General features: G+C 39.6%; 1 protein-coding gene across 6 annotated transcripts in view; it reads left to right on the forward strand.

Annotated features, from left to right (window-relative positions):
- Positions 1-596: 596 nt before the first annotated feature.
- Positions 597-19,034, forward strand: part of MCTP1 (multiple C2 and transmembrane domain containing 1) — a 348,502-nt gene continuing 330,064 nt past the window's right edge. For all 6 annotated transcript variants that reach the window (XM_044265398.1, XM_044265435.1, XM_044265407.1 and 3 more), the window contains exon 1: positions 597-852. In XM_044265398.1, the coding sequence (XP_044121333.1) occupies positions 796-852 (57 nt within the window). In that variant the 5' untranslated portion in view covers positions 597-795. The remainder of the gene's footprint in view (positions 853-19,034) is intronic.

Below are 19,034 nucleotides of genomic sequence, written 5' to 3' on the forward strand. Positions count from 1 at the left end.
CCTTTAGAAATGTTCACAAAACAGATAAAGGAGGGCTCTGAGTTGGAGAGGTAGGCAGAGCAAGCTTCACAAGGTAATGACAGTGTGGGACAGGATTTCTGTGGGAATCAGCGAGAGCGCACCACCAAGATCTATTTCCATCCTCTACTTGGTGAAGGAGATTCTGTTGTGTTGTACAGAACTGCCATTTCTTGCACATTAAAATAGAGTTTTGTTCGACACATTGTTTTTGAACTGATGGGAATGGCAGTGACTTCCGCGCGCCTCTTTGCTATCTCTCTGCCAGGGCGATGATACCAAGTTCACATACACTTAACAACATTACATTCATTCCCTTGCAGAGAGCAAGCGGAAGAGTTTTCTTTGTGCCCTGCCATGCCCATTCCCACTTGGGGCTTGTGCCAGGGGGAAGGGGTTAATTACTTGGAAAATGCACCTTTGATTTAAGAGCTGAAACGTTTGCCTTTTAGTTTGCAAACAGTTTTCAGGCCGCAGATGTGACGCTCGTTACGTAATCTGACAGTTTGGGGAGGAGAAACTCTACCCTTACTGGTTTGAGAGGGAGTTGAGTCATATCCTGTGAATGTGAAGCCAGGGTATTTAAGCATCACGGGTTCCTCTGACTTTCGCTCTAAGTGGCTGCAGTTGAGAGCAGCAAGTGTTCTCTGTCAAGAGGCTGTTACTAGTCCTTGGAGGGGAGCAGCCTCTCTCGTAAGGATTTGGGAAGGAGAGCCAAGTCTGAATATGCAGTTGTCTCACTGGAATGAAAGATGTTTTGTTTATTTCTAATCAACGATGCTAGACACCTGCAAGCTCAAAGGTGCCTGCAATTTGCCGTTTGTTTATAATAAGGTGAGTTCCATGTTTTGTTTTACTCATTGCATCGGGTCAGCCTGGAATGAACGTGGCAGTTTTCGTATGTGATTATGCTTCAGAAAATGCCTTCTCACAAGTACTGAAGGTGGCATTTGAGATTCTAACACAAGTCATGTGAAACTTACAGCACAATCCATTTGCGAGATACTTAATTTAATAGATTGATTGGATCCTTTGTAATAGTTTCTTATAAAAAATGCAATACCTGAGAGGCGGAAATATTCTCATAGTTTCTTATCATTTCAGTTTTTCTTTTCTTTTTTTTTTTTTTTAAGGATTAGATAGTACCAGCCTCTTCCTTACCTATTTGCTATTCTCTGATCTCAGTTAAAGGTGAAACATGCATGAAATTCATATGATTATGTTTGGATCTTACTCTAAATAACCATAGCTTGCAACTGTATTTCTCTTCTGAAATAAGAAGTGGCATTAATAATTATTAGGAAGTTTAGAGTTGAGAAATAATGAGAGCATTTGTACTTTCATATTTGGCCTTTTCTGTGTAAGTGAAAGACCATCGTATTCATAAACTTCTGATTGCTCTGTTCGCTTTAAAATGTGTATGAGTTTATCCCAAGCTAGATTAAATGTTAAATCACAAGCTCCTCAGTTGCTCTTAGAGACAGTCATATCCAAATTATATGGGTAGAAGAATCTGTGGCTAGAAAAGTGAATGATTGGTCTGCTTTCAAATTCTTAAAGCTTGCTGCTGTGAGAGGTTAGGGCGAATGACAGGAAGGCTGTCTTGTTTTTTTATTGATGAAAGAAATGACATCAAATTAGAACTAATTGTGAGTGTCTGGTGTCACAAAACTTTGGGTGCTCATATTTAAGGCCTAGGAATTCTTTCGAGGTAGAAAAGGTTAATTTGATTTTGAGCTGGGAATAGCTGTGAATTTGTAAGATACTAATGAGTTGAGGGGTTTTGTATGTTTAATGACAGTTGGCATTAGACTACTTTCTTCTTGATGGACCCACTTTCATGCTTATAGATTGTTTCATTTCTATTCAAAATTATACTCATTACAAAATGGCTTGATTCTAACTATGATGTAGAAATTACATTTCGTTAGGTATATATTGAATAATTCATGTTTTCACAAAGATCGGGGGTCAATGAACTGTTGGAATGTATGTGGTTTTCCTCTTCTTTGAAGGTGAAATTAAAATTAGTCCAACTTCCAGGGGCACCTGAGTGGCTCAGTTAGTTCACCATCTGCCTTCGGCTCAGGTCATAATGCCGGGGTCCTGGGATCAGTCTCTGCATCCTTGGCTCCTTGCCCTGTTTGGTGGGAAGCCTGCTTCTCCCTCTCCTTCTCCCCACCACCACTTGCCTCATTCTCACTCTCCATCAAATAAGCAAATAAAATCAGGAACAAATCAAGAAAGAAAGAAAGCGAGAGATTGAGAGAGAGAAAGGAAGAAAGTCCAACTTTCAGACATCTTTGAAGGTGGTATTCCAAATTGAGAAAATAAAGAATTTTAGGGAAATTACTTAGCAGTGTGAGAGACTTTGGAACTTGCATAGTGAAAAGGCACATATCCCAAAAGATTAAAATCCAAACTATTATACATAGAATGTCCTGATGCCAAATCTGTATCAAACTCTCCACCACCCACCCTTTTTTTTGCCTGGGATGAAAGGGAACTATTCTGGTTAGTTGAGAATTCTGCTTGAGAATTTTTCCGTATGCTGTACGAGAATTACTCAATGTCCACAGAAAGAATAGACTGCATCTACCTCAAGACAGAAAAGTGTTATGACACTTTGCTTAGTTTCAGATTCTTAAATATGGGTTATAATGGCGACACGAACTGTTATTATGAGTTAAAACTCAGATTAACAAATGTTGTGAAATCAAGTCTTTACAGTCTGCTCTAATTACAATATGGACTTTGTTATTGATGACATTGTGCAGTCAGCTGATAATTACCTGGTTGGATAACTGAGGCACCTTGTTTCCCCGCCTTCATTGCTGGGGTCCCCATTCTTTGGCTATATTCTTTACACTTCCAGAAGGGGTGTGGGAAATGCACGGAGAAAGAGAAGGAAAGAAAGCAAACACACATAGGGTACTCTTTCTATTTTTAACCTCTCTATCAAAATGGGTTTGATGGGGAAAGAGGTCAGATAGATGACTAAAACGAGTCTTTCTATAACCTGTGGATCTTAGTTACTCAGGAAATGCCTTGCCCTCTGAGGTGAAGAATAATTGGGAGCTCGGTTAAGAAAACCTTTTGGCCTTACAGGATTGGTTGCAAAGGTGAAATCCATATCTGTTGCTGTATTTTATTAGCTGTAAAGTGTGACACATATTTCTGAAAACTTGAAAACACGTATTTTTGAAAACATCAGAGATACTCAGAAGTCCACTCTGGATTCAGAGTATTTCTTTTTCCGTAATAAAAGCCTCCATTTTCTCCTCTTTGTAAACTACTTTACTGGTTAATTTCCAATTTATATAAAAATATTTTGCAAGGATGAGCTCTGGAAATAAAACCCAAAAAATCCAATTTTACCTCAGTCCTGGTGTTCCTTTAAAATTTCATATACCTCAAGGAAACTTGTCCTCACTCAAAAGAGATTTATCTATCAAGTGGCAACTAAATTTAATTTTCAACATAAAAGCAACATGATGTCCCTCCACTGAGGACTGATCAGTAGAAGGACAAAGCATGACATTTTTTCTTTGTTTTTAAAGATTTTTCTTTTAAGTAAGACTTTGACAGTTTCAAAAAAAATTTTTTTATAAAGTATTCATTCCGACTCCTGAAAACTAAATCTTTCTGAAAGATGCTTTAGATCCTCCTATCTCTAGTGAATCCTGCTGGATATCAAAAGTAGCTCGCTTGCTGGCAAAAAGGTGCAGTGCTAACTCCTCCACCTATTCTGGAAATCAGGTTTGAGGATCAAATGAGACTGTGGGCGTGAGAGTCCTTGTAAACTCCATAGAGCTTACAGACAACACTATCACAAAGTGAGATACGCAGAATTGAGTTTTTGGAACAGAACTTGAGGTCATCTCACAAATTCTCATTTCACAAAGAAGGGAAGTAAGATCCACAAGAGTTAATAAGGTGCTTTGCTTCGCTCAAGCTGGGATCGGAGTCAAAATCCAAACCTGGGTCTTTCTGTCTGCTCAGTTAGCTAGAAATTGATCAGCAGCCTAGCTGTTTCTTGAGTTACACTATTAGGGTTTTTTTTTTTAAATCAATAAATAGTATTTTTTGAATATAGATGAACATCTTTATTGGAAGCTATATCCTTGGAGAATGTTTTGCAGAAGACATATGGCCTTGTCTATAGGTTTCGTGGGTTGAGGATTCTCTGTTGGATCTAGTTTAACGGAGCATAAATTTTTTGGAATGATTCTCAGACTATAACATCTGACTCTTGCAATCTTTTAGTTTCTGCCACAAAGTGTCCAAGCCTTGTACTCATAAAAGTATATACATGCATATTGGACAGGGATAGATTTTGTAGCTTTTAAAGTTATAGGTAGTATGGTAGATGGTTTTGATGTTTTTTGAAGGCGGTTAGCAAAAAGAGATTCTCCAGACACTTACCCTTAAAAAGAGATTAGGAAAATTTAAACAGCCAGTAAGACTCACAACCATTTTTGTTAGAACTGATCTGGCTGTTTTACATTTATGAAACTCTTTTCTTTCTCAGGGACATGAGATGGGAGAAAGATCATTTTTGAAATTACAAAAGTTAATGACATATGTCTTACTATACCCAGAAACACAGTGAGTTTATAAAGAAAAATTTTCTTTAAAACCTCTTAGAATTAAGATCGAAAGACAGATTAATTAAAAAATTTGTTGTGTTGGTGGTATTAACAAAAGTTATGTTTTACCCCCCCAAAAAAAACATATAATCACCATTTTGTTTAGTAAAAGTGTACTCCTATGAAAGATACATGCTATCTGCATATCCTATCCTCCAACTTACAGCTTCAGTGAATAAGTGAAATTTATCATCATGCTATCTTATGAATAAATCCTAGTCCTGCTTGGAATAAAGTTCACTGCTTATTTTGATTCCTAGCTTGTGTGGTTTAAGGGACAGAGCCCTGGGCTCTAGGAGTGTAGTGGCAGGAATCAATACTTCTCTGCGATATTGACCCCTCCAATGCTTTTGGAGGTCACAGTCTTCTTTTGATTTTGTTTTTCTGTCTACAAGTCTCAGGAAACACAGGAAAGCCAGACAATCATCCCACATATCCCATAGGTGCTTGGTAAATATTGATTAATGATCCTGTGAACATTAAGGAGGGTGAAGCACTTTGAACTCATTTGAAGCATCTGTCAATGTGCCATTGGTCTAAGTGCCAAGGTTTGTAAAACATCCCCTTAGGAGAAGCCCAAGGAAGAAAGCTTGGAGTTGGTTTGTTGGGGTTTTAATTCCATATCTATTTAGCGAAGATGCTCAAAATTAGTCACTTGGTCTTCCTTTGTTTGAGTCATTCACTAGTAGAATGGGATTAAGAATATTTATTCCCAGCAATTTACAGCATCCCCAAAAGTAACAAATCAGGTCCTAGATCCCTCACCCCACAAGTGTTTTTGTACAAGATGAAAGTAACAGTAATGGCTAACACTTAATTCAGGCTGTATCATACCTTTTTAAGAACTATCTAAATTAATTTCTTAAAACCACCTTATAAAATTTGGGCGCTGTTATTGTTCCTGTTCTCCATCTATCAAAGATGGAGAAACTGAAGTAGTTAGAAGTTAGGTGACTCATCCCCGATATCATACAAACGGTTGTAGAAAGACCAGAATTGAACCAAGTCTGTCAGGCTTCAGAGCCACATTACTTGACTACGTTCTGTGCTACCTCCAGTTAGAATCACTTGACCCCCGTAATAGGAAGTGGCTGTTATAGTGTGCCATAGAGAGGAAAATAAATCTTTTTAATGTCAGTGCACTTAATCATTTTGATGACTCCAACATTCTCATTCTTAGTGAAACCCAGGCCTTTATGAACCAGAAATATATTAAATATACTCAGGAACTCATGTTAAAATGAGACCAGCAATATTGCAAAATGTGTCTAGAATGAGTAGACATAATGGAGATTTCTCCTACATGATCCTGGTCTTCAGCAATATGAAAAGATTTCTTTCTTTTTTTTTTTTTTTAAGGTGTGGAGTAGATAGCTTACAGTGTACACATAATCAACTTCTACAGTCCCAGAAAAGCTTGTGGAAATTTTTGTGTCCTGAGGGAAGATTAATGTCATGTCTCCTTTTCTCTGTACACTCCATAAACATTTCCTTGGGAAAGGTATTATTTAGGGAAGGAGCACATTGAATGAATAGTAGGAGTTTAGGTCTGTTCTGCAACTGGGTACATTTTGATCTGCTTTCTCCAGAGACTGCACAAGTTATGTTTGAGATTCTGGGGTGGTTGTCAAACCTTCATGTTTCTTTAAGTTTTATAAACAAGGACTCTCTCTACAATGCTGTGTACGATTAGTGCTAACATGATGGCTAGTACATAGTAGACTGTCAGTTAGGCTGTCTGGCAAGATGGATTGGTGGATGCTTGGATGGATGGATGGAGGGGATGAACTAGGACTTCTATAGATCTGCTCTGAGTCATGACTCATGTAGCTGGTAGTCACCAGACTACCACTGGGGATGTGGACACAAGGGAATGAAGTATAATGAGTATAACGTGTGGAAGAGTTTATATCAATCTCATACTTTATCATCTGATGATTTTCAACATGGAACTGGTATAGCCATATGTCATTTCTTGCCACAAGCCTTTCCTGCTGTTGCATATTAGAGTTTCTTTAATTACACATAGGAAGCATCAATGCTTTACTCCTTTGATTCAAAAGCTAAATGTATGTAGATATATACATATAATTTATATACATTATACATATACAGAGAAAATTAGATAAAATCAAAAGATCAAAATAATTTGAATACCTAAATTAACAGGTATTGTCAAATTTTAGGATTGACTATTTTAGGATTTATTGTGAAAAATAAAGTGTAGAAGAAACAGTTGAGGCAGAGTATTGAAGAAAAGTATTTTAAAAAAATCATTTTTAATTGTTTATTTATAAAAATACCTATTTCTTTCAATCTTAGAAGAAAAGCTTTTTTTTCCCCCACAAATTTCATTAGAGAGCTCAAACTAAGAAGTCTGGGAACCAAAATTTATTTGGCATCACCACTTACTTGTGAGGGATGATTTCCAGAATGAGAATAGTGACTAAGGAGTTGGGTTAGATAATACTGCAGATTTCGAGAGAGGGTATTAAGGTGGTTATTGTTTCAAGTTTTCCAAGGGGGGAAAACACAGAGAAATTTCCTGTAAAAACATTTAATCAAATGCAAAATATATGCAAGTTTTAGACAATGGGAGCAACCTTATTGGGAAAATTACACAGTTGGCTTTGGCCCAAAGCAATCATTAAAAATGAAACACACACACACACACACACACACGCAGAAAATCCCAATCAGCACTAAAAAAGTCATTGGCTGAATTTTCTTTTTCCTGGTCCTAAATACAACAGCATATCTTCATTATTTGAGGAAATTCTGTTCCTTGGTATACAGGTGCCTTGTATTATTTGAAATGCATTTGATTCCTAAGGCTCACTGTCACTGGTGGTGATTTTCCTACCTTAGAAATAACATTTTCCAAGGCAACAATCAGTGGAAAGCATTACCTTACTACAGTAGACCTGAATTCTACACTGTACAGTCTGGGCTTCAGGGTTTTTTTGTTTGTTTGTTTGTTTTTGTTTTTTTAATTTTATTTATATGACAAACAAAGATCACAAGTAGGCAGAGAGGCAGGCAGAGAGAGAGGAGGAAGCAGGCTCCCTGGGTGAGCAGAGAGCCCGATGCGGGACTCGATCCCAGGACCCTGGGATCATGACCTGAGCCGAAGGCAGAGGCTTTAACCCACTGAGCCACCCAGGTGCCCCTGGGCTTCAGTTTTAACATCCCTCAAATAAAGGGATCCTCTAGCCCTCTCTCATTTCCCAAAGACTAGGAATTATTTTTGGAGAAGATTCTTTCCTTTCTTTTTCATTTGCAAGTCAGCGGTGGCTTTTTTATTTTCAAATCAGTTCTGAAGCAATTACTTCCAAGTTTTTCTAGCCAAAGTGGCTGAAAAATTTCTGCTAAGTTCATGCCTAGAGATTGAGAAATGTTCATGATATAAATAGATAATGTGGATGGAGAGATGAATGATGAATGCCTCATGGCGACTGTGTACTCCAGATGTGTAAATTGCTACAAAAAATCATGAATACACCAGCCATAAAGATTTGTAGCTTTATTACCTCTTTTAAATATTTGATAAATTACACAATATATTAATGTTCAAAAGTTTTTGAAAAGTACATCACAATTCCAAAAGTATGCAGATTACTACCAGCAAGCTACTGATATCAGCAGGAATAGACTTCTTATAGTTATTGTTAGGAGAAGGAATTAAGGTGATCTTTGTTTCAGGCTTTCCCAGGGAAAAAAGAACTGAAAATTTTCCTGTACAAATACTTGACCACACGTAACTTTTAGGGTCAAAATATCAATTTTAGACAGTGGAAACAAATCTATTGGAAAAGCAGTCCTGTTCTTTGGCAGATGCTTTACAACAAAGGACAAAGTTCCCACATGCATGTTTTTTTTTTTTTTATATATCAGACACTAATATATGTATATTTGTTTCCAGAAATCAACTAAGGTCTGAAAACTATATTTGCTGCATAAAAATCCTTTTCTCATCGTATCTTGAACTCTTTCTCACTGCATCTATTATTTTTGTATGTTTTCATAAAAGATTACTATTGTGTTTTTCTATTCTAATTATATCTTTTAAACAACACATAAGGAGAAAGTTAATTAAAAACTAAACATCAGCTTTATTTAAAAAGTGTAGGTCAGTTGAGTCAAAGTAGCTCCAAGTAAAATTTCCACAATTCCTCCTTTTATCCCAGCAACACATCTTTCATGTTCACAAAATTTTGGAATTGAAAGGTGCCTTAGAGATCAACTAGCATAACTCTCTCTTTTTGCAAATGAAAACTATTCTGGCGCAGACAAATTAAATGACGCTTCCAAGGTTATATACATTGGCTCTCGACAGAGCCAAGCTGGGCATGGGGTTCCTAACACACAGCTCTGGGCTCCTTTCACTGCATGAGTCAATGAGAGCATCATGATCTGAATTTAGTATTCAAATAGCACATTGGATTTGTGCCTCTTATTAAAACGTTAGTTGTGCACAGCACAAGTCAGTTTAAATTTGGCCTAATTTCTTTTTGACCACTAATCAGTTTTGTGGTTTTTTTCACCATATTTTTTGAAAGGGCAGATTTTTTTTTTAAAGATTTTATTTATTTATTTGAGAGAGAGAGAGACAGTGAGAGAGAGCACGAGCGAGGAGAAGGTCAGAGAGCGAAGCAGACTCCCCATGGAGCTGGGAGCCTGATGCGGGACTCGATCCCGGGACTCCAGGATCACGCTCTGAGCCGAAGGCAGTCGTCCAACCGACTGAGCCACCCAGGCGGGCAGATTTTAATCACAGAGTCTATGTAGAAGCTTCTCCTGACCCCCTCACTTGAGAGTTTTTCTCTACTTACTTGGCCTTTGCAGATACACTTAAAATTATGGGGATAGGTCCACATTTAACCACTTGTGTGCATCTAAGTTGTACTTTGCCACCCCCACCAGTGTTCCAGATCTTCCAAATGAATGCCTACACCAAACTGACAGCAAACTTCATAAATGCAAATTATTGTGTTAGTAAACAACATACGTATTTATTTGAATCGTTTTACCAAATAAGTGGCAACAATTTCTAGACAATGCCCTGTCCTAGTAACTACACTTTTGTCATTAGAGTGAATAATGCCCTGGAAGTCCAAGCCTCATTGCTTCTCTCTTGGTGGCCCCTGGGGAGCTGGGAGGCCACACCCAGGCAGGAGCACTCAGGAGGCAGGCACAACTCCAGAGGGGGGGGAGATCCTCTTAGAGAATGTCCCAGATGCAGGCCATTCCAGGTGCTGTGGTCTGCCTTCCTTCTTTTTGGGTAAGAACCAGAGCAGTCCTGTCTCATTTGGCTTCTCATTTGCAACTTCAGTGAGCAATGAGGAAGGCAGATCTTTTTTTCCAGAGTATTCTTCGGAATGCTAGTTCTATGAAAATGACATTCTATAATCAAATAACTTTGGGAAATGTGATATATTCTGTTCTCTTTTTGCATATTCACACTGGAGGCAAACGACAGGCATGTTTAAATGCCTTTAAAGAGGATTTGTTTAATACGCTGTAATCTGGTATTTCTCAAACAGGCCTATGTTCAAAATGTTACCCACTGCCATCATGGAACACTCTTGAGAAACACAGATGAAACATTCCCCTTGGGGACCGAACATCTTAAAAAGAGGGTCGAATGGGACATATGAATTTGCTGTTCCCTTGGGATCTTGTCCCTATAGGACCACATGTGAGCTCTACCAAGTATAAAAAGTGTTTAAACAATACTGCATAGTTATATTTTCTATATGTGTGTATGTATACCTACATATATGTATTACTATCTTTGTTTAGACCAAACTGTTTATTAATGGTTTAAGGAATTTTTAAAAAATATTTTATTTATTTATTTGACAGAGATCACAAGTAGGCAGAGAGGCAGGCAGAGAGAGAGGGGGAAGCAGGCTCCCCGCTGAGCAGAGAGCCCAACATGGGGCTCGATCCCAGGACCCTGGGATCATGACCTGAGCCAAAGGCAGAGGCTTTAACCCACTGAGCCACTCAGGTGCCTCGATTTAAGGAATTTTTAACAGTGATTTTGACTTTGATATTTTTACCTCATTGAATAATATCAGAACCATCTAAAATACTGTATTTCTGAACTGATATGTTCAAGAAATAATGAAAGCTCAAGGCAGGGAGTGATGAAACTCTGAAGCAAGAGGTGGGAATGATTTCACAGAAACGCTCCTTAAGCTGGATCTAGAAGGATGTATTGTCATTTTCCCCATGGATAAGAGCACAGGCACAGAGGCATGGCTCAGCATACCAGTTTAGGAACCTTGTTTAAGAAGAAAAAAGCTAAGCAGTATTTTCGGAGTCTAAGGTAGATAGAGGGGAATGGCTGATGAGGCAGGTTGAAGCAAGTTGGCACATAAAGGTCTTTCAATGCCATGTTAAAGAGCTTGGCCTTCACCTGAGAGGCCAGTGATTTTTCAACAGGATGTGTATCAGATTCACCAGGAACCTTTTCCAAACTATGTGTACCCGGGCCCTATGCCCAAATGACTCTGATTGATGATATTATGGGTAGAGCTTAAGAATGTAAATCTGAAGAAAAGCACCCAAGTGATTGCAATGTTCACTCCAAGATGAGCACATTTGAGGCATCAAAAGAGTGTTTTGAGGAGGGAAATGTTGTCATTGGAATTTTGAAGGCTTTGAGGAGGAAGGTTTGAGAGAGGAATGATTTCAGAGTCCAGGAAACCCATTTGGAGACTCTTATATCAGTCTGGGCAAAAAACAGCTAGAGAAAACAAAGGTAATTAATATGGGAATGGAGTAGAGAGGATGGGAGTCCCAGATTGGGTGTAGATTTCGATCTGGTGTTTGGTGGTTGACCATAGGGGCGAGTGAGAAGTGTCCAGGTTTCTGGCTTGATGAAGCCGACAGTCATGGCAGGAAACGCTGAAGGGATGCACATGAGCTCCCTCTTCTTCCCTCTTCTTCCATCTCTACCTGGTGTCATGTCTAGCATGCTCCCAACCTACCGCACTTGGCAGCTTCTTCGTAAATTTGCAACCGTCAGACATTCCGAGCTGCTGAGCACCTCCTTGTTGAGAAAACACTAAAAAGATCCTGATCTACTGGCAGAGATGTCCTAGGACTGAGAGGGCTCTTGAAGAAATCCTCTGGGGATGAGAATAACCATTTGGGGAGACATAGGTGAATGAAGGATGTTTGTGGGAGTGCTCATCACGGAATACCCTGCCCTATGAATCTGGTCAAGGCTGCCATCAGCTACTTTCCCAATCTATACTCAGGGAGGTTGAGGAGGCGGGGTAGTCAGGAGGTGTGAGAGGATGATCATCATAAAATGCAGCCATGAATGGATGCCCTCAGTCCTGAGTCCAAGTCTCCCAGCCAAGCCTGAGCAGCAGAGGGAAGTTGAGCCAGGAGTCTGGAGGAAGAGAAAACAGATGAGGTGAGGAAGCTGAGATTCTGCTGAGCAACCAAATTTACAAAAACAACTTTGGTAGGAGCCATAACGTGGGCTTGGCCCTTTTCTGCCAAGCCAGGAGAGAATTAAGAGGCCCCTCAGTGTGGGGCTTGGGGAACTCCTTGAAACGTTGATGGCCCAGCTATACATGATCAAAGAGGACCTTGTGAGCTGTCGTGTGACTGTGGGATAGTGGGACAAGCTATCCTGAGGGACAGAAAGGGCATGGGGAACAGGACTTGAGAAAGAGTCTCTCAGTACATTCCATGAAAACAGCTAGAGCTAGAGGACCCAAGTTCAAATCCAGACCCCACCACATATGATGTGACCTTGAGAACATTACTTGGCATCTTTGGCCTTCAGTTTCCGGTTCCTAAAAAGAAAATAAGAGTATCTTCTTTGGAGCTAGTTAACGTAGGTCAGCTGTGGAGTATAACATAGATCTTTCCAGTGCCAAGGTCCTTTCAAGTTCTTAAAATGCAGACATATTCTCATCTACTGATGTGTGGAGCAATTGATTCAGATGAGACAGTCTTGGGCAGAAATTGAAAAAGCCTCTACAGTGCAGGGTAAACTTGATAGTAGAGTGATTGATGGGTCTCTTGCTTGCAAGCTCTTGTTTATATATCCTTGGATGATATGTTGTGTTCAGGGTTTGCCCAGCCAGGATTAGGAAGATGGGATTTAAGGTACCGCAGGGCTGATCAAATGCTTCTGGATAACTGATTTTACCTGAACACAAGAGCAACTTGACAAACTCTGTTCTCTCTGTGGGGACAGGCATGGAATCCATTGGTACCTCCAGAACACTATACTTAGTATCCCTGTTTATATGCCAGCCCAGCCCCACTGCCTCCCCCACTACCACACAGAGGAGAACTGTAATGAATAGTTTCACATTAGTGTCTCTGTTCAGAAGCCCAATAGTAAAGAAGCCTGTATCTCAGTCAAGCACATTTACTCTGAAGAAAGCCTTCTTTTTCTCCTGGACCTATGGAAATCTCTCTTAACAGTGTTCCTAACAGAAATGGTGTAAACAAGCACAAGTAGTTGGACTTCCACAAGTGCATATTTCTGTCTATTCTTTTTTCTTGGAAGTCCAGCAGAGAAGTGAAATAACAAAATTCATCTCTCATATTATTGCCAGATTTTAGGAAAACCTAGTCAATGTTAAATTTTGATTATTTAAAACAATCTCAGGATGCCTGGGTGGCTTAGTCAGTTAAGCATCCACCTTTGACTCAGGTCATGACCCCAGAGTCCTGGGATTGAGTCCTGCATCGGGCTCTCTGCTCAGTGGGGAGCCTGCCTCTCCCTCTGCCTGCTACTCCCCCTACTTGTTCTCTCTCTCTCTCCTTCTCTGACAAGTAAATAAATAAAATCTTAAAAAAAACCACCCCAATATGATTTAAGTGATGATGAGTGCCATTCTGCTTTTTAGGTACATTAGTCTGTTCAGTGACCACAAGTCCATTGAGTGGAACTTTGAACCCACAAGGGCCTCTGGAGCTCACATGCAATTCACTGGTTGTTTCAACGCATTCCTTTCCACGTAGTCAAAGGTGCAAAAATATTTTCTGAGAGCCTGTGTGCCAGAAACTGTGGGGACACATTTAGCAGATAAAATGAAACAATGTATGCTAACAAGGAGCCTTAATCACTCTCATGAATATCAAATTATATGCTATGCTGAGTGACACGAGATGAGGTAGAAGATAATTGAGAGCATAATGAGGAAAGTTAATTTAGATAATGGTCTCAGGGAAGTCTACTCTGAGAAAGTGACTTTTAAGCTGAGACTGGTGAGATGTAGAGTTAACGTTGGTTTCCCTGTTGTGTGGAAGTTTGTGAGGAATAGGGAAAACCTATGTCAAGTACCCAGCCTAGTATTTGGTACCAAAGTTATTCAGAAGGTTCAGATAGATCCTGTTTCCTGACCTCTGAATATGGAGCCCGACAGTGCCTCAGAGCCCAGCTGCTGCGCTGCCTATGCTGCCTTCGGCCCTGGATTTGCCAAATTGTGGCTAAACCCCAGATTCGTTGTGGACCCACTTGGCCCACAGCCTTTCTGACCTTTACTTTCACTGAGCACACTCTGTGTGTGAATTCCACACAAATCTGCTTTGTTCAACATTTCTCTGAAGAGTCGAGCACCCTTCCCTCCCTTACTCCATGTTCTAGACCAATCAACTTGTCTCTGATTTCCTGTCTCCTCTCCTTGGAAGTAAGTCCATCTCCTGGAACCCCAAAGCTGTGGAACTTCCCTGAACCAAGACATTACCATCTTCCCAGGGAGGGATGTCAGCTTGTTCCCCCTCCATCCCCTCAAACCACCTTAACCAGATCACACCCCCTCAATACGGCCCATCGGTTCAGATCAGAATGAGCTTTATTTGCCCCTTAGACTTTGTGGTTCCTCCTTGTGCATCACTCCTGGGGGGGAGGGGTGGTCTCCTGCTACATGAATTCACAGGCTGCATGAAACCAACACCAGCTGCCCTAGATGTTTCCTTGAACATAGCCAGAGTCTTGTGCAATCGGTAAGGACCCAGAGAGTTGCTTCCTGGGCCACGGCAATCCAGGACAGCTCCCACCACAGAGGGAACAGTCATGGGTCTTCAATTGGATCATCCCACACTGGGTTCCTCAGGGAACATGAAACCACCACCTACAGTGGGCTGGAAATGGGCTATGTTTGAGTTAGTTGTCAGAGGATCCCAGCGTAACTATGAAGCAACCAGAGTTACTGTGGATGCTGCGGGGGGGGGGGGGGTTGGAGCTCCCTGGAGGTATTCCCCAATCTGTACTGTAGGACTGAAGAACGCCCCAGCCTCTTCCCCCGCAAGGGGAAGGGAACTAGAGGAGAGGGAGGGGGCTTTTTGGTCGGGGCAACAGAGAGCGGGGGTGCCTCCCTCAGATTGTTCCAGCACCTTCCCCTCCTCAGGGAAGAAGCAGAGCTGGCTCACGACCTTTCACAGATCAGTTGTTGGCAGATGTGTAAGAAGAGAGCTTAGGTGCCAATCAGACGGTGCCCTGACATGGGTGTGAAAATGACAAATGCCGCCACCAAGCATTGGGTGACAGTTCTCTCCTCTCTCTGTGTTTTCTGTGTGGTTCTGTCACGAAAGACCACAGAAAGCCAGTGAAAACTGTGATCTGCAAGGTTGGTGCATAGAAATGCTCAGACTGCATGTTCTTTAAAATGATCTTTGGTCACTGTCTGCGATAGCTGTTCCCGTTCCCTGACCTACCAGTAACACAGCAGAGTTCTTGCTGTTGCATGAATGCCTCCCATCACATCACCCTTTTCTTTCTGAGCATCGCCAGTGGGCGATGAAATAGGACACATTTGAGAGAAAATAGGTGACTATACAAAAGACAAGTGCATTTCTTTGGCTGTCAAAATTAGCTATGAAAATGAAGATTGAGAACATCTGTTTTAATTATGTATGTAGCACAGACTGTTCTGTTGTTTCACAGTTTCTCTCAGGGGAAAGAAAAAGAAAAGAAAAGAAGTTACCTGCTAGTCTCTCACCATCTCCTAAGTCTAATTTGCTTTTAGATCCAAAATGCTACTGTTGATATTAAGTCATGTTCCGACATGCAAATATTATGTAAAATTTTTATAATTCTTGGGGCATCTGGGTGGCTCAGTGGGTTAAAGCCTCTGCCTTCAGCTCGGGTCATGATTCCAGGGTCCTGGGATTGAGCCCTGCATCGGGCTCTCTGCTCCACGGAGAGCCTGCTTCCTCCTCTCTCTCTCTGCCTGCCTCTCTGCCTACTTGTGATCTCTGTCTGTCAAATAAAAAAAAAAAAAAAAAAAAACTTAAAAAAATGTATAATTCTTATTGCAGAGCCTGCATGGTAAGAAGGGGAGAGGACAGACCAAAAATGGTCAACATAAATTTCTGCTTAGGAATGACTGCCAAAGTACGTGAGCACAGTGTGTAATTAGGCATAGAAGCTTTATCTTTTTGACCCAGTTGTGAAAACCATAGTAATGCAAACTGACACCTGGAAAGCTGCTGGGAACAGCAAAGGCAATGGAAGTGCACTAAGTAAAAAACAGATACCAGCTGATCGGCCAGTAAGATTCGAAATATTTATCACTCACCAAGTGTCCCCAGAGTGCTGGACACAATAAGAGATTAACCCGTAAATCCGCAAGGGCCCATGGAACTGCCACCTGCTACTGGGGCTGTTGACATATTAGACTAGACCCCCTGGTATTTGTTTTCTTTGATGATTACTTCCTTTCTAAAAATCATTGTAGCCTAATTCCTGCATTCACTGTCCCTGGGAATGAAATATTTTCCTTCTTCTATCCACAGTCAGTCTCTCTTTCTCTTTGCTGTACATTAAATCCATGTTCTTTTATTGAATTTTTTCTTAGGGCAAACCTAACCAAGACCTTCTCTCTGACTTTGAGAAACTTACAGTCAAGTGTGGCTCAGTTCATTTCCTGTTCTTGCTGACCATATAACTCATTTTAATTTGAGTGGAATAGAATAGTAATAAATTTAATAAGATAGAGTAATTGCCTTTTTCTCTGTCATAAAAGAACTTATTGAAATATTAAATAATTGAATGATTTATTTTTTTAGCTGATGCTAAGAAATTATTTAAACTTTATTCTAATAAAACATGGATATAAAATATTTGAAACTACATGTAAATATATTTTGAAGCTGAATAGTAAATATATCTTGCTTTGTGTAACTATTTTTCAGCACGTTATTAATTTTAATGTATTTTTTATTTGTACATCCTTTTGAATTTTTTGTAGAAATAATAGACTATAGAGAGAGACAATCTATGAGTGTTTTCCATCTTATTTCTTCCTTCTAAGTCATATATTTTGTATTCTATTTTCACCTTTACTCCTCTGATCATACCTCTAGCAAAATGTTGAAGTCATGATAGTAAGTACCCTTTTTCATGATCTCAGAGAGGAAGAGTTCATGTTTTACCATGAAGTACAATGATATTTGTTAGTTACTTTTATGAGATTAAGAGTTTTCTTTTATTTCTGACTTACGATGGTTGATTTAAAAACTAATAGATACTGGGGTGCCTGGGTGGCTCAGTCAGTTAAGCATCAGACTCTTGATTTTGGCTCAGGCTGTAATCTCAGGGGTGTGAGATCGAGGCCCATGTCAGACTCAGCCCTGGGCATGGAGCCTGCTTAAGATTTCTCCCTCTCCCTCTCCTTCTGCCCCCCCCACAAATAAATAAATAATAGATATTAAATTTTATAAAATGCTTTTTCTATGTCATTTGAGGTGATCAAGTGAATTTTGCCTTTAATACTAACTAGTGAATTATACTGTGATTTTCTGATGGCAACCCGCCTTTGAATTCATGAGATAAATCCATATTAGTCATAACATTTTATCCTTTATACACACTGCTGTTTTTAGTTTGTCAATATTTTGTTTGGAGTTTTTGCATGGATGTTTTTGAGTGACATTGACCAGTATTTTTTCTTTTCTTATAATCCTTTTGTTAAATTTTGTTATTAAGGTATTGATCCCCAATAAATGATTATATTCTTATACTCTGTAATAATGCATAACCCTAAAATGATTCTTAGATAAGGAAGATTTTAACTATTGAAAACATTTCTTAAATAGTTTTAGTTATGTCCAAATTTTCTACTTCTTTTTGAATTCATTTTAACAGGTAGTATTTCCAGATCTAAGTCCATTCTGCATAAATTTCAGATGAATTGGCAGTGCTTTGTAGAAAATTCAGGAACATTGAAGATTTCTGAATAGAAAAAAATGGTACTGGATTCAGAGATGTTGTGCAAGATGAGTTGGATTAGGATTGGAAAATATAACTCTTCATTGGTCAGCTATGTAAATGGCTACATCCAGAATCTTCTAAAATGGTCATACTTGGCTTCATCATCTCTACCCACTAACAAAATTATTGACTTTTTCACTCAACTTTATTAACTCTATAAAATTTCATCTTATAAGATGGTTGCCTGTTGGTTTAAAATGTCTTGTCACATTTTAAAGGAAAGTTGTCAGAGGTTACATACTCTCATTGTTATATGTCATTTTGGTACTCCTGTGGGCCTCTGTATATGACCCTACCTCAGAGTTTCTCCAACTAGAGTCTGTAGAACCCGTGATGGACCCTGACCATTCTCCTCATGGACTGAGAACTTATCCAAAATACTAGAGTAAGGATTTTATTCTTAGAGTCAAAGAACATTCATTTTTGTCTACATGTATGGAGTATTTACTAGTAGCCAACTATGTAGGTTATTAAGGGAAACTAAAATTTGGTATCTGAAAATAAAAATAACTTGTTATTATGTTACCAGATTCTGAGGATACAAAATTAGTATAATCCCAAGAAGTCCAGCTATTAATACCACAATCAGAAGCTTTGGCAAGCTCCTACTGTGTACATGCATAGAGTCTTCATAGATTTCTGTGCATATTTTTTTAAAGACTTGATTTACTTGAGAGAAAGAGAGAGAAATGCAGTGAGAGAGCCCACAAGGAGGGAGAGCATTAAAGGGAGAGGGAGAAGCAGGCTCCCCACGGATGCAGGTCCCATCCCAGCAGCCTGGGATCATGACCTGAGCGGAAGGCAGATGTTTAACCAACTGAACCACCCAAGTGCCACAGGTATTCATATTGGTGTATCATTAATGTTATTTTTAGTTGATTATGTTTGGCTGTTGCAGCTATTACATAAACTGGCATCAGTTTTGCTTCATGTCAGTTCCATTTGTACGGGTTATCTGGTCAACCCGGTAGTGTATAGGATACATGTATGTATGAATAACTGTTAGGTGGTAAGATAGACCTTAAGATATGTGTTGTAGCTTGATTATGAAGTATGTATACACTTGATATGACGTAGATGTTTATGCAGTTCGATCCACTGTGATGTTTTGC

This window comes from Neovison vison, chromosome 1 (assembly GCF_020171115.1).
Source record: "Neovison vison isolate M4711 chromosome 1, ASM_NN_V1, whole genome shotgun sequence".
Lineage (NCBI taxonomy): Eukaryota > Metazoa > Chordata > Mammalia > Carnivora > Mustelidae > Neogale > Neogale vison.